The 22,953-nt window shown below is 48.1% G+C and overlaps 1 protein-coding gene across 1 annotated transcript in view; it reads left to right on the top strand.

Moving 5' to 3' along the window:
* LOC140388540 (semaphorin-3F-like) overlaps positions 1-22,953 on the top strand; it is a 135,234-nt gene that overhangs the window by 21,236 nt on the left and 91,045 nt on the right. Inside the window, exons 4-7 of the mRNA XM_072472912.1 lie at positions 5,305-5,398; positions 7,988-8,107; positions 20,877-21,013; positions 22,283-22,397. Of these exons, the coding sequence (XP_072329013.1) occupies positions 5,305-5,398; positions 7,988-8,107; positions 20,877-21,013; positions 22,283-22,397 (466 nt within the window). The remainder of the gene's footprint in view (positions 1-5,304; positions 5,399-7,987; positions 8,108-20,876; positions 21,014-22,282; positions 22,398-22,953) is intronic.

The raw sequence follows: 22,953 nt of genomic DNA, 5'->3' as shown, positions 1-22,953 counted from the left end.
TATCCAATGTCCCTTTAGTACGGTGGTGACCAGAATTTACTTACTGAAATCCAAGCACTCTGCAGGCAGGATTTTCTGGGCCCACCAGAAACCAATGGGCTCTTGGCTGGGACGCTGAACCCCCCATGGCGGGTCCCCCCATGGCAGGGTTGGAAAGTCCCGGCCTACATCCTCTGTCGAGCTGCTTTGTCATATTCTCTTTTTTTTTTCTCTACATTTAGAGTGCCCAATTCATTTTTTCCAATTAAGGGGCAATTTAGCGTGGCCAATCCACCTGTGCTGCCCATCTTTTGGGTTGTGGGGGCGAAACCCACGCAAACACGGGGAGAACGTGCAAAGTCCACACGGACAGTGACCCAGAGCCGGGATCGAACCTGGGACCTCAGCTTCGTCACATTCTCAGCGAAAGCCAGTAAACTAGATTGGGAATACCACCCCTTTATGGAACATAGCACAGGACAGCAGGCCATGCTTTCACAGAGCAGTTAGTTCTTTCCAACTCTGTCCCTATATCCCTGCATTTTCATTTACTCCTTCAAGTGTCCATCCAATTCCTTTTTTGAAAGTTGCTGTTGGATTTGTGTCCAACACCCTACCAGATGGTGCATTCCAAATTCCAGCCACTCGTTGCTTCAAAAGGTTTTCCCACATGTCACCTCGGGCTATTTTGCCAATCGTTTTAAATCTGTGCCCCCTCGCATTCAGCCACTGGGAGCGGTTTGTCTTCATTTACACCATCTGAACCGTTCATGATTTTATATAAGCACCTCTATTAGATTTCCTCTTCGCCTTCTCTGCTTCATGGAGAACAGCCACAGCTTTGCCACTCTAAATGCACAGGATTGGCTGTCTTTCATGGTGATTTCTATCAAACGTCTCTGCAATCCAACCTTTTACAAAGTGGGTGCAATTTTCACAAAAATGGTCAGGAAAATTGGCCGTGAAAGTTGGCCCCTGAGAGATTGAATGGCCAAATGGACTGAGCTCCAGTACGGGAATAGATTCATCTTGCCACAACAATGGGTGCCATTGCCTTTTTTGAAATTTAGAGTACCCAATTTCTTTTTCCAATTAAGGGGCAATTTAGTGTGGGCAATCCACCTACCCTGCACATCTTTGGGATGTGGAGGTGAGACCCACGCAGACACGGGGAGAATGTGCAAACTCCACACAGACAGTGACCCGAGGCCAGGATCGAACCCGGGTCCTCAGCGGAGTGAGGCAGCAGTGCTAACCAGTGCACCACCGTTCCGCCCCTTGGGCCACCATTTATTGCCCCTCCCTAATTGCCCTTGAACTGAGTGCATTTCAGAGGGCTTTTTTTTAAAGAGTCACCACATTGCTGTGGGTCTGGAGACACATGTAGGCCAGACCCGGTAAGGACAGCGGATTTTCTTCCCTGAAGGACATTAGTGAACCAGATGGGTCCTCAATAGACTTTTAATTGCAGATTTTCTTTTATTGAATTCAAATTTCATCTATCATGGTGGGATTCGAACGCGGGTACCCTGAGCATTAACTCCAGGTCTTTGGATTGCGATCCCAATGACAATGCCACTGCCCGAAAAATACCTGTGAGGGGAGTGTTGTTGGTTCTTTACCCAGTGTGTACAATATATGTGCCAAAAGTTGATGGAGACAAGCACAAGCTCTCTGTAGAGCTTACTTTCAATAAAGGAATTGGATAGATACTTGAAGGAGCAAAATGAAAATGCAGGGAAATAGGGACAGAGTTGGAAAGAACCAATTGCTCTGTGAAAGCATGGCCTGTTGTCCTGTGCTATGTTCCATAAAGGGGTGATATTCCCAGTCTAGTTTACTGGCTTTCGTTGAGAATGTGACAAAGCTGAGAAGATTTTTGTTTAGATGGGCAGCACGGTCGGCACAGGCTTGGAGGGCTGAAGGGCCTGTTCCTGTGCTGAACTTTTCTTTGTTCTTTGTAGCACCAGGCTACAGTGAACTGCGAGTTTTTTTGTTTGTTAAAAAATAAATTTAGAGTGGCCAATTATTTTTCTTTTCCAATTAAGGGGCAATTTAGTGTGGCCAATACACCTAACCAGCACATCTTTGGGTTGTGGGGGTGAAACCCACGCAGACATGGGGAGAATGTGCAAACTCCACATGGACAGTGACCCAGAGCTGGGATTCCAAACCCGGATCCTCAGCGCCGCAGCCCCAGTGCTAACCACTGCGCCACTTGCCGCCCTCATGAATTGCGAGTTTTAGCCAGTTTTGATCCAGCTCATTTTCACCTCCACTACACAGCTGCCAAGAGAGGAGTAAAACTATGCTTTTTATGGGCTATGTGGTTTTTTTAATCCCCCAAGCTTTATCTTTTGCTGCACTCTCATTTGACATCGCACAGGTGTTTTTGGAGCAGACCCATGATATTCCCACTGTAATCAGCCTTTCTTCCAGCAGTTAAAAACAGTCATCCACTAATCAAAAGTTGGGCTGGTTGTTCCTGCACATTTTTCACTGATGTATCTGGAAATCCTACATCACTCACTGTTCCGGCAGGATTGCGTTTGTTTGTAATTGTTACTGCCCGGACGGTGCAAACTGCTTAAACACTCCCACCCTGCTGAGTGTGGCCAGAACCTTGTCTGCAACAGGGGGAAGGAAGTAGCATGCTGGATTGTCTGTTTAAAAAGTACCAAGATTGGCTTTTCCCACACTCCCCCTGCCCACTGAGGCGTTGCAATCTTGCCAAGTACTTACTCGAGAACGACTATGGTGTCGTCCAGATTTTGCTCTTTAACCGTGGAGGTTAATGTGTATCTTTGGGGGACATTTCGAAAGGTCGCTTGAAGAGGGGGGTTTGGAGATCCTGCTTCTCCCAATGGTGCTTCTGTGGTAAATGGTAGGGGGAAGCATTACCCTTTTATGGGTGACAGCCGGGAATTACCATCAAGTTTTTTTCCTCCCTCACGTGTTTGACAATGTTTGAAACTGGAGAGCTGGGAACAATATGTCGGATGTCAGAAGTGCAGCGAGCATTATCCTTGGGGACTCTGGGCCGAGGTAGGCCTGCTACCTGACAAGCTGTCTGATTGCTGGGGGCAAGTGCACCATCGTCTGAGAGGAGCACTGCCCCGGGGGGGGGGGGGGGGAGGGGGAGGGGATCATTATCAGATAATAAACTGCACATGAGTGTTTGGGAAAACCTCACAAAGACGAGCAAACCGATACCTCCCCCGCCACCCCTCAACTCTTTTATACTGAACATTGTGCTGATGTCAGTGAGAGTGAACTGTTCAGTGCAACACTTGCCGTTGCACCCCCTATCATCAGAAGTAAAACAGGTAACGTTCTCAGCTCCAAAATGTGGCAGTATTTGCAAATCTAAAGTTGATGCCCAAAAAGCAAAACTGTTGAGTGAACACAGATACTCGGTCCTTACACCTCGACAAAACCATCTGAGAAAAACCGTCACACTTACACTCAGTACGCATACACTAAACTAGCAGAGAACACAAGGCCTTCCATTAGAACTAAAATACACTCCCCCCATTTGAACTGAATTGCTAGGGAGCCCAAATCCATTCCTCACCTTTCTACTAAGCCACACAAGCCCAGATTCAACCACCACAGCCTTATTAAAGTCAGGAAATGTGGATAAAGTGTCACTCCTCTACTAAACCAGTAAAACACACATTTACCTTCCCGTGCATTTCTGTTGGATTATGCCAGTGAGCCCCGACAAGCAGCAATCACACAATTACTGGGGATATGGAATCACTCCTGTGGAAAGGACCAGGGCTCCAGATATCGACCACTTACATTCAGAAAAGTGTTGATGTTAGTTTAACACTCATTTTATACCGGATTTGGCAAAGGAGGGGGGGCAGTTTATTCCTCAAGTGCAGGCTGGATTTCAGGGATTATTGAGAGGATCTAGTCCCTCAGACAGAACAACCGCGGGCAATTCTTTACAGTTTTGCGAAGAGTTTTTGCTTGTGCATTGTCATACCTGAGTACACGGTCTCTTTTTTCTGACGTCACTCCCTGGAGGCAATTATGCCCTGATGTCAAATAGTGGCCAAACTTCAGATGACCTTGTTCCATAGATTGCAGTGTCGAGTTAAAGTAGCCCAATTAGTGTAGCATCCTGATTGATAGCATTGTCTTTGGGAGCTTTATTGAAAGCACATTTAGCAATTGTGTGAGGGAAGCGTATTATAAATGGATGTTTTACACATTCTCTATTAGTGATGTAAAAACGAACAACATATGTTTTGCCATTTTATGAGGGCTTGGCTGTGCAGAGGGCATTTCAATGGGAATCTCTGTTATTGAACCATGCATAATAGAAGCGGTAGATTTTCAATTATACTTGGAGTTGGAAAGACTGTGTTACTTTAACAAAATAACAGGGACGGTTTTACAGTTCAGTGTCTCCCCAGAGCGAGGGTTCACGCAAAGGGCGCACATATATCGCGAATCCGGTCACAGGGGTCAGCATGCCCCATTCCCTGCCTACATGATTTTCCATCCAATTAATGGATAGAAAATTGTGCAGGCAGCAAATCTGCTGCACTGACCCGTGCATTCGAACATCCGACATGTGCTCCTGCTGTGTGAAGCTCCATGTCCGGAGCACTAAATCTTAAAAGTTTAGTGAGGAATAGGCATTTGCTAAAAAGGATATTTGTACAACTTTGCCTGTTTTATGTAGCATCCATAAGCAATGTGCTCTGGGGTGTGTTTCAGAGTTATCCGAAGACAATTATTCAGAAGATGTATTCCATAGTCTCTCTATAAACAGGAGACAGTAACCAACTTCTGCTGTCTTATACTTTTGCCGTAAGAGTGTTTTAAAAAATAAATTTAGAGTACCCAATTCATTTTTTCCAATTAAGGGGCAATTTAGCGTGGCCAATCCACCTACCCTTGATTTCTCGAGGAATTAAGGGCTATGGAGAGAGAGCGGGTAAATGGAGTTGAAATCAGCCATGATTGAATGGCAGAGTGGACTCGATGGGCCGAATGGCCTTACTTCCGCTCCTATGTCTTATGGTCTTATACCCTGCACATCTTTGGGCTGTGGAGGCGAAACCCACGCAAACATGGGGAGAATGTGCAAACTCCTCACAGACAGTGACCCAGAGCCGGGATCGAACCTGAGACCTCGGCGCCGTGAGGCAGCTGTGCTAACCCACTGCGCCACCGTGGTGTCCTGTAAGAGTGTTTTTTAACAAGTTGTTTCTTTTGCCCGTTCTTTCCTCGCTCTTCTCTCTGTTTTTCTTATCTCTTTCTCTCTCTCTCTCTCTCTCTCTCTCTCCATTTGTTTCACTTTCTCAGGATTACATCTTCCATCTGGAACCAGGAAAAGTCGAATCAGGCAAGGGCAAGTGTTCCTATGACCCCAAGCTTGACAGTGTGTCATCATTAATTAGTGAGTGTTTCACTACTCTTCTTTGGCTCTGCTGGTATTATTGACAGGCCCTGAACAGCAAAGGAAGGGGGAAGTTGAAGAGTTGCGGGGGAGGGGGGCGTGGGGGGGAGCTAGTGGGAGGTGGGTGGGTGGCCGTGCATGTTATCCTGCTGCAGATGACTGATCCCAGTGGAATAGTTAAAGTAACTTTCAACACGAGTCTCTGTCAATGGAGAGATTGAAGGCAATCAGACTGGTATGTCAGTGGCAAAAGAACGTTGTTGTGATTGTTTGTCTGTGCTTGAGTGATTCTGGGCGCACTAACTCAGCGAACATCATTGTCCATGATTAAGGTCCACTCGCCAATGAACACCTGGAATGCAGACTGGAATTTGCATTGAAGGAAGATTGCCTTTCCAGATGTGTGCCCCGACTCGTGTTTTGAATTCTTTTAACTTGTCTTCCCGCCCTTCCTGCGCTGCCCCTCCCCTCCCCCATCCTCCCCCACCCCTCACTCCGTCAAAGAACTTCTCAAGTGTAAAATGTGCAGGAGAAACAAATTGAATTTGTTCCTCATTCATTACTGAATGTCGGATGATGGGATGGGGAGGGGTGGGTGGTTACACTTTCTCGGGTTGTTGCCGCCTTCTGCAACCTCACCAAAAATGACCATTTTTCTACACAAGCCTGAATGTTAGCAGGCCGTTCAACCATGAGGCCTAGTCGGACCATATCCTCCCTCTACACCCAGCCAGATTCCAGCAAGGGTCGCTGGATAGCATTCGGAAGCAATGATCTTTGCTAATTTTCTTCCTCTCCACCCCTCCTAACTTCCTTAGTTAAGGGGCAGAGGAGCCATTTGTTACAGTCACAACTGAGATCTGTTATATCAGAACAGTCTGGGAATTGGATCAAACCTTTCCTTGCTCGTCCCCATAGCTGAGTTCAACACTGTGTGGGGTCCACTAACCCACTGAGCAGCATTCTGGGTAGCTTCTTCAAGGCTGATTCGCTGACCTCCAAACAATTCCAATCATGGGTACCATTGTATGTTCCCTTCGAAGCTGGGTCCTCGTTTTGGATTGTGCAGCAGTTTGATAATTTGGCTGTTATACTTATGAACTCTGTGAAGGAGGGCAGCACGGTGACGCAGTGGTTAGCACTGCTGCCTCACGGCGCCGAGGTCCCAGGTTCGATCCCGGCTCTGGGTCACTGTCCGTGTGGAGTTTGCACATTCTCCCCGTGTTTGCGTGGATTTCGCCCCCCACAACCCAAAGATGTGCAGGGTAGGTGGATTGGCCACGCTAAATTGCCCCTTAATTGGGAAAAATGAATTGGGTACTCTAAATTTTTTTTTTTTTAAATATATGTTTTTTAAAATAAATTTAGAGTACCCAATTCATTTTTTCATTGGAAAAAGTGTATTGGATACTCTAAATTTAAAAAAAAAAATGAACTCTGAAGGTTTGAGCTTTTCTCATTCCCCGATATATCCCTGACTGGGTAAAAACAGAAAATGCAGGCTGTGCACAGCAGCTATGTTGCATCCGAAAAGAGGAGGGACCCGTTAACATGCTTAGACCACTTGTCGGGGTTCTCAACGAAGATGTTCGCACTCAAAAAGATTTGCCTGTCTTTTCAAACGCTGACTGACGTGCTGCATATTTACAGGAGAATGCCTCCCCCAATGTCCCAACTTACTTGTTAGGGGGTCCTTGAGCCCCCACTCCCAGCCCACCTCATAAGGGCAGGCATCCCTGGGCCCGACCCCCAGCAGTAGCAATCTGCCTCCCAGGCACCTTGGCTTTGCCAGCCTGGCACGCAAGTGCCAAGATGCCCGGGAGGGAGTGGGAGTGACACGATACCATCCTGTCCAGAGCCCAACCACCCAGGGACCTCCGATGGCCTGGGAGACCCCCCCCCCCCACCCCCCCAGATGCCATTATGCCTGGTCCACATTTGAGGCCTCTCACGAGATTTAGTGGCCTAGTTGCGCCTGGGGTCAGGCACAAGGAGGCCGTTCCATTGGGCTCCACCTCTTTAGTATCGTTTAATGGAAGGTGGCTGTTAGTTATGGTCTAGTCTTCAAGCTTGCATCCGGAAAAACCTGGTCCAGACTACCCAAATCCCTGCCACTCAGTCAGTGCCAAGTCCGGACTCTGATCCGCAACAGTCAAATCTAGATTCAAACCAGGATGCCAGAGGTGAACACATGGTGTGACATCTCACTTCATCACTCGGTCCCGTGTTCCTTTTGAGGAAGTATGTCAAACACATTGTGAGTTTTCTTGGAATAGTAGTAATATGCTACCATGTTCCCAGATTGCAGGTTAGCTCCAGCTATTGGACACAATCAGAGAGGCAAAAGAACAAACAGTTACTGAAAACCAATAGTGAGGAACCAGAGGCTGTTCATTTTTCCACTTAGTGCACATTTATTAAGGCTTGTTTATAAGTGTATCCATAGCCAATTGTTCTTTAAGTTCCTCTATTTGAATATTATTGTTGTATGCAGGCTGTCGAGGTTCGTTTACTGCATTAGAATAATTTAATTCCCCTCGCCCTCCACCATTCTCTTTCTCAGTCATATGCTCTTTTACCTCTCGGCAGATGGCGAGCTCTACGCAGGCGTCTACATTGACTTCATGGGAACGGACGCCGCCATCTTTCGCACCATGGGCAAGCAAACCGCCATGAGGACCGACCAGTACAATTCCCGTTGGCTGAACGGTGAGTGAGCGCAACAATCGACTGTGGGCTCCGCGGTGCCCAAATAAAAATGGGCATCAAGGGCCCGGATTGCAGTCCGGCCTTTGCTGTTCCCCTCTGATCTCCGCCTTGTGACTTTGCGTGGATACTGCAGCTCCTTCATAGATTTGTCATTGCTGAGGTCCAGGCATGGATCAGAAGACGAAAGAAGTGGGACAAAAAGGTGGAGATAAATGCAGGAGATCCAGAAAGGAATTTTGCTGGAGAACTGGCTTGCGAAATTTGATTTTCATCCTTGAAGTGTGTGTCAGGAAAATTCCCAGCACTAACCGCCCACCTCAGGAGGAAGTGTCTGCAAACGCCAGATCTTGATTGCCAGCGTGAGTGGGGGGATGAGGGGGCGGACGCAGGCATGAATCAGGCCAGCTGATCCAGGAAGAATTACACAAGCAGCAGTTTCAACAAGCTTAATGGATGTCAGGGCTCTCAGCCTGGCCTCATTATGTACGTTGAAGGTCCAGACAGTCATTAGAGTATGAGAACACCTAGTTCTTGTTTAGCTCAGTTGGCTGGACAGCTGGCATGTGATGGAGGACAAGACCAATGGTATGTGTTCAATTCCCGTACCAGCTGAGGTCATTCATGAAGTCCCCGCCTTCACAACCTTTCACCTCGCCTGAGGTGTAGTGATCCTCATGCTAAATCAACACCAGTCAGCTCTCCCCCTCAAAGGAGAAAGCGGACTATGGTGACTTAACTTTATTACTTAAGAACACCTAGTTCTGGAGGTGAGGAAACATTGTTTGGTTGACTGCTCAGGCTCCCTGATCTCTGTTGTCAATTTCAGAATGTTTGTTTACACAAGTTGAGTATTGTTGAGGGCTTGTGTGTTTTGTTATTGATACTTTAAAGGGTCTGGATGATTAACACTTTGATTTGATTGTAGCAAAAGGATTTTCTTTCAACATAACAGGTTATGTTACAAATATCACTATTCACCAGAGGGTTCATTGGTTCTGGACAGTGTATGGTCGGTTAATGGGCATGGAAGTGCCACAGCTTGGCATAGAGGACATGAGGTGCCATTGGGGTGGATGGAATGGCAGTGCTTGACGTACCTTTTAAAAGATTCCCTCATGCAGTCGAGGAATCATGGCTCCTCTGAAGAGCCGTGAAGCATGATTTTTTAAAAGACTGGCCTGACTGCATGGATGTCACAGAGGAGAAGCAGATACCTCTCCCAGCAATGGAGCTGGTCAGGTCAGGGGCGAAATTCTCCCGAAACGGCGCGATGTCCGCCGACTGGCGCCCAAAACGGCGCCAATCAGACGGGCATCGCGCTGCCCCAAAGGTGCGGAATGCTCCGCATCTTTGGGTGCCGAGCCCCAACATTGAGGGGCTAGGCCGACGCCGGAGGAATTTCCGCCCCGCCAGCTGGCGGAAACGGCCTTTGTTGCCCCGCCAGCTGGCGCGGAAATGACATCTCGGGGCGGCGCATGCGCGGGAGCGTCAGCGGCCGCTGACAGTTTCCCACGCATGCGCAGTGGAGGGAGTCTCTTCCGCCTCCGCCATGATGGAGACCGTGGCGGAGGCGGAAGGGAAAGAGTGCCCCCACGGCACAGGCCCGCCCGCGGATCAGTGGGCCCCGATCGCGGGCCAGGCCACAGTGGGGGCACCCCCCGGGGCAAGATTGCCCCGCGCCCCCCCCAGGACCCCGGAGCCCGCCCACGCCGCCTTGTGCCGCCGTTCAAAAGGTGGTTTAATCCACGCCGGCGGGACAGGCAATTTATCAGCGGGACTTCGGCCCATCCGGGCCGGGGAATCCAGCGGGGGGGCCCGCCAACTGGCGCGGCCCAATTCCCGCCCCCGCCGAATATCCGGTGCCGGAGACTTCGGCAACCGGCGGGGGCGGGATTCACGCCTGCCCCCGGCGATTCTCCGACCCGACGGGGGGGTCGGAGAATGACGCCCCAGGAGTGCCAGATGTGAGCTTTCGACAGGAACCAGCCCGCACCCTCTAAAGGCAGTTCCGAAATTCAGACAGCCCAGGAATGGGGAACGGAAACCCGGAATTGGACCCCCCCACCATTTCTTAAGGGCCCCGAGTCACCCTGACTCACTGAAAATCAAGCCTGTGGCTTTGTTTTAATCAGCAGGCCGAGGGTTAATCACTTTGGAACTGTGCAGTTCCTTCTTATTCTGCGGAGCAAGGGGCATTTACGTATGTGGAGTTCCTGCTTCTTCAGCGGGGAAAGGGTTACTCATTCCACACCCGTGCAGTCGGCCTGTGTCTTTTTCTCTGGCAGGGTATTCGGCTGTTATTCCTATCAGCAGCTTTACCTGTTTTGTGATCCGCTCACTAACTGGGTTTTAATCCTGGCTGTTCCACCAGGAGGTGATTGTGGACGGGCTGGGGAACTGCATACAGTCTCCCACCTGCAAGCTAAGGCTATATCCCGAGCAGTATGTGGTAGAGTGACGGGATGTGACAGGTACACTGTCTGGCATCTTTCACTGTGTCAGCCACAATAAATGGTAATGTGAGGCAGGGTAGCTAGATGAAGTGATTTATTTCTTTGCTTCCCTTGTTGCGATAGCTATTAACACAGGATTAACATCCCAAGAATGTTGAAAGGACAGAGCAGCCCCCCCCCCTCTCCCTGTTTTCTTTGTAAATTAGCTGTCGACTGTTGCTTCTTTATCGTAATAGGCTCAACGATGTTATTAGCCTGTTGGAGGGAGGAAGCATTTTTCCAGGCAATGGGTTGTGGAGGGGTGTTAACACTGCCACTCAGTCTATGCAGGGTATGATTACAGTGCCTCTCTCTCAGGCTGGTAGAAGCCCACCTTCCACATGCTCTGGCGTGTGTAGAATGTGCAGGAGAGTGTCGGCATTGGGAGAGACAAAGGGAATACTGCAAATGCTTAAAATTCAAAACAATGCTGAAAATACAGAACAGATTGGCCAGCATCTGAACCAGGAAAAAGCATTTTTAAATAATCAGGTGTTACAAAATCGCAAATATTGAACATTGCTGGAAAATATTGAAATACTCCAGATTGATCATACACGAAAGAAAATAAAATGTAATTTGTAGTTATTGAATTCAGTGGTCAGTTCACCAGCATGCAAAGGGCAGCACGGTAGCACAGTGGTTAGCACGGTTGCTTCACATGCCAGGGTCCCAGGTTTGATTCTCGCTTGGGTCACTGTCTGTGCGGAGTCTGCACGTTCTCCCCGTATCTGCGTGGGTTTCCTCTGGGTGCTCCGGTTTCCTCCCACAAGTCCCGAAAGACACGCTGTTAGGTAATTTGGACATTCTGAACTCTCCCTCTGTGTACCCGAACAGGTGCCGGAATGTGGAGACTAGGGGCTTTTCACAGTAACTTCATTGCAGTGTTAATGTAAGCCTACTTGCGACAATAAAGATTATTAGTATTATAACGCAGTGTTTAAAATACATGAACACATTTTGTTATGTTCGACTGTTGTTGCTGTAACAGCAAGTTTACCGTAATCAATTTTTCTGCCTACTGTTTGCGAAGCAATCTCTGAATCATTGAATTATTACAACAGAGAGGGAGGCCATTCAGCCCATCGAATCTGCACCGGCTCCCCAAATGACCATCATGGCTTAGCGCCATTGCCGTCTTTTCCCCATACCCCTGCACATTGTTACTGTCCAACGCCCTCTTGAATTCCTCAATTGAACCTTCAGCCCACTTCCAGGCAGTGCATTCCAGACCCCATCCACTCATTGGGTGGGATTTGCCAGCTTTTCATGCCGGTGGGAAATTCCGGTCCCACCCCGGCGCACGGACTTCCCGGCGATAAGGGGTGCTGTTAGCGGGAAATCCCGTTGACAATGGGGTCGGCTGCTGAAAAGCGCGCGGCGGGGTGCTCGGTACATTCCGCCCATTGTGTGAAAACGTTTTGAAGTGCAGTAACTGCTGTGATGTAGAGATGAGTGAGCAGGAGGAACCTCCAAGGTTCCAGTCCCTCCCGCTGGCGAGTTCTCCCGGTCTTGCTGATGGTGACCCCGCCCCATGGCACCATCCACGGCAGCGGAGGATGCGGGGCACTCTAAACCCAGTAGCTATCGACGGGACTGGATGATTCCGCCTTTGGCCAGTGGCGGGCCGCTTCCGCCAATGGAAAATCCGTCAGTGGGGCCAGAAAATCCCGCCCCTCATGTGATATATTGGTGGTGATATTTCCCTTCAATTGTAAACCCGGAGAACATTTGCCCATCTCTCTGGAACAACAGGTTTTCTAATCAGCCAGGAATTCACTTGTCCTGCTTATTCCTCAAGAATTAATGTGAAAATTATTCCCAGTGAGTAGAATAGGAAAGGTTAATCTGGAGGAATATTGGGCGTAATTCTCCGGCCGTTGGGATTCTATTTTCACGCCGGCAGGAAGCCCGGCCTGCGGGAAATCCCATTGACAAGCGGCGGAAATACGGAATCCTGCCGCCAGTGAACGGCACGCCACCAAGAAACCCGGTTGAGGGAACCAGAGAATATCAGAAAGCCCTTCTTCAAGCAACACGTGATAAATAAATAATGTTTAGGGTGGGAGAATGGAGGAACGAAATATTATTCATGGCATGTTGTGACAATGGGGCGTAGGTTTCCGTGCAAGGATGAGGATGCAGTACTTTTAAAAAATAAATTTAGAGTTACCAATTATTTTTTCCCAATTTTTTCCAAGGGGCAATTTAGCGTGGTCCAATCCACCGACCCTGCTCAACTTTAGGTTGTGGGGGTGAGACCCATGCAGACTCGGGGAGAAGGTGCAAACTCCACACGGACAGTGACCTAGGGCCGAGATTGAACCCGGGTCCTCTGCGCCGTAGTCCCAGTGCTAACCACTGCGCCATCCCTCCTGCCATTGGTTAGGTTTGGTTAAAATCGCTCCCGGGAGCTTTTGCATCCAATGCGTCAGACGTTAACAAAGCTTGCGGTGGTCTGTGGCAACAGTGTGACTTCACTCCCAAGCACAGATGCTGACATTTCCCCCTCATTATGTTCCCCGAGCCTTTGTCCGCCATCAGCGGTCCCGTTTCCCCCCCCTCGCACCTTGGCTCACTCTGCCCCGTTCAGTTGCAGCATCGGAGTGGTATCCAACAGCTGGGCTCAGCTGGCATGGCATCCCTGCCTCGGGCAGCTGTGTAAATAGACACAGCTCTAGGGTTACTGGTGTCAGTTTAAAGCGATGCTCATGTCGACATGACTGAGTTATACATTGTTAGCAGTTAAAAGTGAAAATATTTCAAGTATTTAAGCGGTCCCTGTAATGCAACGAAAATACATCTTATCAACCAGGCTCATCTCCGATCGTTTATCTGCTCCTCGCTTAACTCTTGAAGGACTATCATCACTGAGTTTAAAAAAAATCTCACTCAAAGCAATGTCCATGGGGGAAGAATTGTTCCTCAACTATAGACTGCGACATTTTGGAAATAGGTTAATGAATACATTGCCTGCCACAAGAGAAGATATTCCTGGTTCTCCTCATCTCCCACCGCCCCCACCCCCAGCAGCTAACAATTCATGGGCACAGATTGTTCCAGAAATCAAAAATCTTGTGAAAAGAAAAATGACACCATGCTTTTCATTGTAAGTTTGGCTTTCTTTGCTCTGCTCTTTGCCAGCTGTCACACAGCCTTGCAAGAGAAAAGCAGAATCGCAAATCTGCTGTAAAATCACAAAGGGAATACGTAGCCCAGGAAGAAGAGAGAGTGAAAGGCACATTCTAACCCATCTCCCTTCAATCTGGGCGCTAAATCTGTCCTCAGATAGGGACTCGCGGTTTACTGACAGGACTTCCTCCCGTAACGCGTCGCACTTGTGCCCGTGACTGTACGCAGACGAGGTGCACAAAAGAGGCATAATTGTAGCATTGTCTGTCGTCGCATTTTTTCCGCTGCCTTCTTTTGTTCCCACACCAGAGGCTAATTATCTGTTCAGTTTCAGCCAGACTGCTTGCAATACCTCATGATGCAGGGCAGACAGATTAATGAGGAGTGAGAGGCTGTGCTGTCAGGTGCATCAAGCAGAAAACAATTTCTCCTGCATTCTCTACCCGCCCATTTACCTTTGTCTCTCGTTTCATCTGCTCTTCCATTTTTACCTGTCTCCAACCCTCTCCCTTTTACATTTACATTTCCTTCATTTTGCCCTCTCTCTGTCTGTCCATTCTTCCCTCTATTTCCCTGTCTGTGTCTCCCGGATGTTTTATCCTTCTGACTCCATGCCTTATATTTCCTTCTGTCTTGTTACTCTGTCAATCTCTTTTATCTATCTTGTTCCCCCTTGGTTAATCCCTGGTTTCCCTCCCTCTGTCTGTCTCCATCCTCCTGTTCTGCCCTATTCATTTCTGCCTGAAACCAAATTTAAAACAACAAATTTGTTCATTAAATAAAAGGAGAATGAAGAGAAGCCCCAAATAATTCAAAGGCATGCGACCTGATGTGTTGGGTGTTCTGGATCACAAACAGGTCACCAACACTGGAAGTGGTGCAACTCTATTTTATTATAAGGTTAACTATATTAACATACTTGAACTGTGGGTAAATGCAATACCAGCTTTAACTGTTGACCCTTGCCTAGTCCTAACCAGGTGATGCACTCAGCACATGGTGAATGTCTGTGTTGCAGGCTGTGAGCTCTGTGCTCCGAGCTGGCTGCTACTAGAATGAGCGGGAACTCTCCTGTCCCCTGTCTTTATAGTGCGTGTGCTCTCACTGGTGATTGGCTGCGGTGTTGTGTATGCTGATCCATCAGTGTGTGTGTGTGTGTCTGCACCATAATATACTGGTGTATATTATGACACAACCTATCACAAACCAGACTTGTTTCTTTCAGCCTTTTAATCTCCTTTTCTCAGCAACATTTCCCCTGCTCTTCCTAAAATCATTGGCTCCGCACTAGAGACAGTTCAACGGGTGACCTAAACCCCTGGCACATTTTGGTGGTTATTCTTCTCGCATGAGCAGCGACAGACTACAGGCAGGTTGTTCAACTACAGGAGTTTCACTACCCATTCTAATCCTGAACCATGCATACATTTCCAGCAGGAGTCACCAGAGAGCAATCTGCAGGGAAGGAAGCATAAGTAAAGTCGCCATTGTCCCAGGTGACCATAGGCTGACTGATGGTGAATTAACCTGAGGATCACAACATCTCAGGCAAGGGGCAAGATTGAGAAGGCGGGGCCTTCTTGAATAACCTCAGCCGGCACTGACATTGAACCCATGCTGCTGACCTCGCTCTGCATCATAAACTAGCTGTCCAGCCAACTGAGCTAGATCGGCATAGTGTACTTATTGCTGGGCTACCACCTGGACTAATGATCCAGAGATGTGAGCTCAAACTCCACGTCAACAGCTGGGAAATTGTTCGATTTTGTTTTATGGCAGCATAGTGGCACAGTGGTTGGCACTGCTGCCTCACAGTACCATGACCCAAGTTCAATTCTGACCTTGGTGACTCTGTGGAGTTTGTACGCTTTCCCTGTGTCTGCGTGGGTTTCCTCCAGATGTTCCGGTTTCCTCCCACAGTCCAAAGATGTGCAGGTTCGGTGGATTGGCCATGCTAATTTGCCCCTTAGAGTCCAAAGATGTGCTGGTTAGGTGGGGTTACAGGTATGGGGCAGGGGAGTGGGCCTAGGTGAGCTGCTTATTTGGAGGGTCAGTGCAGACTCGATGGCCCGAATGGCCTCCTTCTGCACTGTGGCGATTCTATGACAAGAACAGATTTTGTTCTATTTTTAAATTCCATTCTTAAAGTTACAAAGCCAATGCACAGAGTGGACAGGGCAAGCCCTTAATCCACCTCATTGCTTGCTCTAGAAAACTATTCAGTTTCCGATTTAATCCAATTCATGGCGACATACAAGATCCAAGCTGACAAGAAAAGTTATTGCACCTCATCTTGGGCTTGACCTGTTGCTTGATGAACATCCAGTATCTTTAATGGTGACAATAAAACTATCGAATTGACGTAAAAACCTATCGGTTCACTTCTGTCCTTTCGGAAAGGCAATTGCCTGTCCCTTACCTGATCTGGCCTACTTGAGACTCCAGAACAACAGCAATGTGTATGACTCATGTGAATGAATTTTTAAAAAGAGAGAATAGGAACTCCTGAATACCCTGTCCTTCAATCCAGGGGTAGAGACAAATAGCAATGCCCCATCTCCCACCAATCCTGAGTCCATCAGAACTCACCTGAGGCCAGAGTTCAACTTGAAACCTTTCAGGTTTATGATGACTGACTGAATAAACTTGCTGAATCATTAGGCAAATAATGGTTCTCTTTTGTTGAGGTTGGATCATTTTCCATACATACGCGGGCGTCACAGTAGCACAGTGGTTAGCACTGTTGTTTCACAGCGGCAGGGACCCGGGTTCAATTCCCGGCTTGGGTCATTGCCTGTGCGGAGTCTGCACGTTCTCCCCATGTCCCCGTGGGTTCCCTCTGAGTGCTCCAGTTTCCTCCCACAAGTCCCGAAAGACGTGCTTGTTAGGTGAATTGGGCTTTCTGAATTCTCCCTCAGTGTTACCCGAACAGGCGCCGGAGTGTGGCGACTAAGGGATTTCCACAGTAACTTCATTGCAGTGTTAATGTAAGCCTACTTGTGACACTAATAAAGATATTATTATGGGCAACAGAAGGGCAGGAGAGGGGTGGCCAAGTGAGGGCGGACACTGCAATAGAACTTGGAGGATTACCCCTGCTGCCTCATTTTTAACATTGGTCTCCCTTTAAGAATCATTGATTGGGCCACATGGAGACCATTTCTTCTGGGCACAACCTGTTCACCACCGGTTCCAGTCAAGGCAGCTCAATATTGCATGGGTTGGGGGTCTCAAATAGCTGCTCGGCGACTAGGCCTACTCATTTCTTATGCAAGGGGCTTTATTATTTTCAGGCACAAGCCTTGGACAGCTCTTATTTTGCTTCTACCAATATGATGACCCACTCCCAGCACAGAATGAGTGTGCGCCCACACTGTCCACCAAATTGGATGCCTAGAGTCCCCACTTAGTACATGAAAAATGCCTAAGGGACCATTGTATTTCCAGGCCAGGATCCCTTGCTAGAGTACTCAACTCAGTATAGTATGTAATCACACTCCCAAGTGATACATTACAATGAGGATCTCATGTATTGGGTTGGGGGCGGAGAAAAACAAAAAACAGAAAGGAATTTCTTTAATCGGTCTTCTGCTCCATGAGCGGTAGGCTACTAGATTACTGAATATCCCAAACCCTTTCAAAGCTACTTGGCCATATGAAGTTCAGAGCCCACGTGTATAATAACTCGGTCTGATTCTAGGTAAACATGGAAGAACTGACTGTCTGCAGTAACTCACGTTCAGTCATTAACCACTAACATGTCCAAATAGCTGCACGCATACTTGATTCCAGTGCAATTCCAATCCATCACGGTTCCAACGGACCTGTTTACCTTTGAGTCTCATTATACAAGAGTCTGGGAATATTCAGTATTAGTGTAGGTAAAACTTTTAACTTTTTCTAAATTGATTGTATTCCTGGTTTTCGCCGCGCTCACTACTCCTCACTCACGCTCTTCACGTTGCCTAGGGAGACGGGGAAGGGCCGGCTAGACAGGCCTGCACTAACCCTGCCTTGCAGCAGATTCTTGGGTGGTGGGTAAAAATGGTGTTCTGAAACCCCTTTTATTCAGGCTGTTGTTAACATTGAGTGTTCCTGAATTTGGACTAAGACAGCAATTGAAGTGTGTTCGGGTAGGGTTCACAGTGTTGAGCCACTGGGCAGAGCTTCTTGTACCACTCGATGACGAAGACCCCTCTGTGACCACACTAATCTGATGGACCCACTCGCAAGCTACAGATTCTGAAGCGTTATTCACAGGGCTTTTCTGTAGAAACCACAGAAGCTCTCAACGCAACAGGAGGCCATTCAGCCCATATCAGCTCCACACCCACCCCATCATAAACAGCATTGGTGGTGATCAGGAGTTTTCACCTCATGCTTTATCTTCGAGGATTTAGCTACAATCGTGGGCGGTGCGTGAACGCTAGGGGGGGCGGCCTGTGGGGGGGCGAGGGTGGATCCTGCACCGGGCTTCACCTTGAATGTGGGGTGGCCTGCGATCGGTGCCCACCAATCATCGGGCCGTCCTCTCTGAAGGAGGACCTCCTTCCTTCCGCGGCCCCGCAAGATCCGTCCCCCATCTTCTTGCGGGGCGGATTTGGACAGGACGGCAACCACGCATGCGCGGGTTGGCGCCGGTCAACTCGCACATGCGCGGATGACGCCCGTTATGCGGCGCCGGCCGCGTCATCTATGCGGCGCCGCTTTTACGCGGGGGACAAGGCCTGGCGTGGGTAGTTGACGCGGCCCCGATACTGGCCCATTGTCAGGGCCTGAATCGGTCGGGACCGGGGCCGTTCCGCGCCGTCGTGAACCTCGACGGCGTTCACGACGGCGCGGCCACTTCGGCGTGGGGGTGGAGAATCCCGCCCCCTGAGTATCAGTTTAAATCCTTCCAGTGTTCCACCTGTTTCCGATCATTTTGAAGATTGCATTTGTGAGACGTCATTTAGAGTCTGGTGGCTTGTGGCAGCGAGTTAAATGCAGCTCAAAACCCCTCCACGATTCGACTGGACCGCATAATGGTACCATGAGAAAGTAAGAGTGAAATTTATATTGCATCCTTCATGAGTCTGGGACGTCCCAAAGCACTTTACATGCAATGAAATACTTTTGAAGTTCAGCCACAGCAGTAAAGCACAAAACGCAACAACCAATTTATGCATAGTCAGGTTCCCCAAAGAACAATGTGATAATGACCAGGCAATGTCATTGTTAGTGATGCTAGCCGAGAGACAGAAATTGGCCAGGACACCTGCTCCTCATATAATTACAGCTGTGGGATCTTTTAGATCCACCAGAGAGTTTGGATAATGCCTGCGTTTAATGTCCCACTCCAAACCTGGCACCTTGGACAATGGATTGTCCAGATTTTGTGTTCATGACTCTGGAGTGGGTAACTTTCTGACTGAGAGACAAGTGTTGCTGCCCACACTGTGAGCCCAAGAGGGGTGGCCTGTGTGTTACAGTGAAGCAAAATACATTTGCGGACTGCATTTGTCAGCTCTGCCTCAGTTGGTAGCACTGTGGCCGCTTGAGTTATTAGGTTTCCAGTTAAAGTCCTGTTCCACAGTTTGAAAGCAAAATTCCAGGCTGGCACTCCAGTTAGGTACTGAGGGAGGGTGTTGCATGTTGTTTGTTTGTTCAATAGATCTCACAGAGAGAGAGACTCTGCATCTTGTACGGTTGATTGTTTATCGATAACACATAAATATGTACATATATACAAGGTGCAGCTCAAACTGAGAGATTACTCCATGCTTGTTTCTACACAGGTCTCTGTCCAGTCTACAGCAGACTCTCATCTCAGGCCATGTGTCCCTTTACACCACACTGTGGGAGGTAGCTTTTCTCAGTCTCACAACCCTTGCTATGCTAGATACCCTTCCACTAATAATAATAATAATCTTTATTAGTGTCACAAGTGGGCTTACATTAACACTGCAATGAAGTTACTGTGAAAAACCCTTAGTCGCCACATTCCGGCGCCTGTTTGGGTACACAGAGGGAGAATTCAGAATGCCCAATTCACCTAACAAGTACATCTTTTGAGACTTGTGGGAGGAAACTGGAGCACCCGGAGAAACTTGGGCTAGTGTAGAAGATCTCATGGCCACTATTTTGAAGAAGAGCAGGAGAGTTAATCCCTGGAGTCGTGGCCAATATTTATCCGACAACAAAATAAAACAGATAATCTGGACATTATTATATTGCTGTTTACCAGACTGATTCTTGGGATGGCAGGACTGTCATATGAGGAGAGACTAAGTCGGTTAGGATTATATTCAATGGAGTTTAGAAGAGCGAGGGGGAAATTTATAAAATCCTAACAGGATTAGACAGGGTAGATTCAGAAAGAATGTTTCCGATGGTGGGGGAGTCCATAACTAATAATAACAATCTTTATTGTCACAAGTAGGCTTACATTAACACTGCAATGAAGTTACTGTGAAAAGCCCCTAGTCGCCACATTCCAGCGCCTGTTCGGGTACACAGAGGGAGAATTCAGAATGTCCAATTCACCTAACAGCACGTCTTTCGGGACTTTTGGAAACCGGAGCACCCGGGGGAAACCCACGCAGACACAGGGAGAACGTGCAGACTCCGCACAGACAGTGGCCCAAGTGGGAATCGAACCTGGGACCCTAGTGCTGTGAAGCAAAATTCCAACCACTGTGCTACCATGCCGCCCAGGGGTCATAGTTTAAGGATAAGTTGTAAATCTTTTAGGACTGAGGTGAGGAGAAATTTCTTCACCCAGAGAGTGGTGAATCTCTGGAATTCACTACCACAGAAAGTAGTTGACCAAACACTGGGGTTAAAGGGATATGGGGGGGAAGGCAGGATCAGGGTGTTGAACTTGATGATCAGTCATGATCATAATGAATGGCGGAGCAGGCCCGAAGGGCCGAATAGCCTCCTCCTGCTTCTATTTTGTATGTTTCAATGCTTGTGGGAGCTGCTGCGTGCAAATTGGCCGCTGTGTTTCCAAAACTACAATAGTGACGATACCTCAAGGTGCTTCAAAGGCTGTAAAACGCTTTGATCGTCTGGTGTTCCTGAAAAGCACCACATAAATGCCAGTCTTTCTTTATTTTGTGAATCAGCGTTCATCGTGTACCTCCCCTTCTGCCTTGTTTCAGATCCAGCATTCGTCCACGCTCAGTTAATCCCCGACAGCGGAGAAAGAAACGACGATAAACTTTACTTCTTTTTCCGGGAGAAATCCAGTGACAGCGGCAGCTCGGCCATACACTCAAGGATAGGAAGGATCTGTCTGGTACGTGTGCGAGATCGGTGACTCTGCAACATTCCCCCCGTCAAAACTAGAAGCTGCAATATCAAGTATACTGAATCAAAAATTATATACATACATATATATAAAACTATAAAAATGAACACAGATGGAAAGCAAATTTGAATCATTATTCACTTCGAAAGCTTAAATCCGATTTACAAATCCATTTTATTTGTTCTCTTGTAAATCTGTTGAGGGAGCTGACAAAAATATGTGCTGCCATAACAGGATAGAAAGCAAAGATACTTAAATTTATCGAACCCCACCCCACTCAGGATGGCCCAAGGTCCTTCACAATCAGTGAGTCACTTTTTGAAGAGCTAGAGCATGTTTGCAGGCAGGTTTGTGAAGCTGCACAACATGCCCTACAATGAATTGCAGAACCAGATCATCTGTATTGGCGATGTTGGTTCAGGGGTCAACGTTGGTCAGACACCAGGGAGAATACCCCTGCTCTTCCTCGAATGGTATCATGGGAAGCTTTTATATTCAACCTGAAACGATAGTTGAAGTCTTAGGTTTCAAAATTCATCTGAAAGACACATTTATTTTTGTTTTAATTTAGTGTAACCAATTATTTTTTTCCAATTAAGGGGCAATTCAGCGTGGCCAATCCATTGCCTACCCTGCACATCTTTGGGTTTATGGGGGTGAGACCCACGTAGACACGGGGAGAATGTGCAAACTCCACACGAACAGTGACTGGGGTCGGGATCGAACCTGGGTCCTTGGCGCCGTGAGTCAACAATGTTAACCACTGCGCCACCGTGCCGCAGTGTGTTTCACATTGAAGGAATGCCAAGCAGTGTCAGAGAGAGACCTGATCTGGGGTCAGAGTGGCCTCCTCGGGAGGAGCAGGTGACTGTGGACTAATGGCTTCCAAATGGTTCCCGAGACTGAAGCTCCCTCGCTTTATGTCAGGGTCTGTTGTAGACCAATGGATAGAGCCAGTCAGCTGATTTTGCTGGACAGCTGGTCATGATGCAGAGCGAGGTCAACAGCGCGGGTTCAATACCGTACCGGCGATGGCCTTCTCAACCTTGGCCCTCGCCTGAGGTATGGTGACCCTCAGGTTAAATCACCACCAGTCAGCTTCCCCCCCCCCCCCCCCCCCCCGGCACTACAGTAACTTTACTTACATTACTGGAGATTGCCACAGTCAGTCAATAACTCCATTATCATTTAACACATGAATACCAAGATGGCAGATGGTCTTGTCAGTCAATTCCTATGTCACTCTTTCTCTTGCAGAATGATGATGGTGGTCACTGTTGCCTTGTCAATAAATGGAGCACCTTCCTGAAAGCTCGCCTCATCTGCTCAGTCCCAGGTCCTGATGGAATCGAGACGCATTTTGATGAACTCCGTAAGTAATTCCAATTGTTAATCAATGCTGTTGGACATTTTACTATGTTAAAGGCTCAATACAAATGCAGGCTGTTGTTGTTGATACTATCAACACTTATTTTAGTAATGCCTATTAGGAGTAGTGGATTAGAATTCTTAAAGTTACAGTCATAGAATCATAGAACCCCTACAGTGCAGAAGGAGACCATTCGGCCCATTGAGTCTGCATCGACCCTTTGACTGACCACATTATGTAGGCCCAATCTCCTGTCCTATTCCTGCAACCCCATCCTAAGGGGCAATTCTATCATGGTCAACCCACCTAACCTGCACATCTTTGGTCTGTGGGAGGAAAAGGGAGCACCCGGAGGAAACTCTTGCCAACATGAGGAAAACGTGCAAACGCCACACAGACAGTCACCCAAGTTTGGAATCGAACCCGAGTCCCTGGCACTGTGAGGCAGCAGTGCTAACCACTGTGCCACTGCGCAGTCCCCAACAGATCCCTCACGTTAAAAAACACTTGATAATTTTGAAGGAGAAGGCTATATAGCATTAATGTTTGCTTGTTATAG

Source organism: Scyliorhinus torazame, chromosome 13, assembly GCF_047496885.1.
Source record: "Scyliorhinus torazame isolate Kashiwa2021f chromosome 13, sScyTor2.1, whole genome shotgun sequence".
NCBI lineage: Eukaryota > Metazoa > Chordata > Chondrichthyes > Carcharhiniformes > Scyliorhinidae > Scyliorhinus > Scyliorhinus torazame.
Note: the sequence above shows the minus strand (reverse complement) of the source record. Positions and strands in the feature narration are given on the sequence as shown.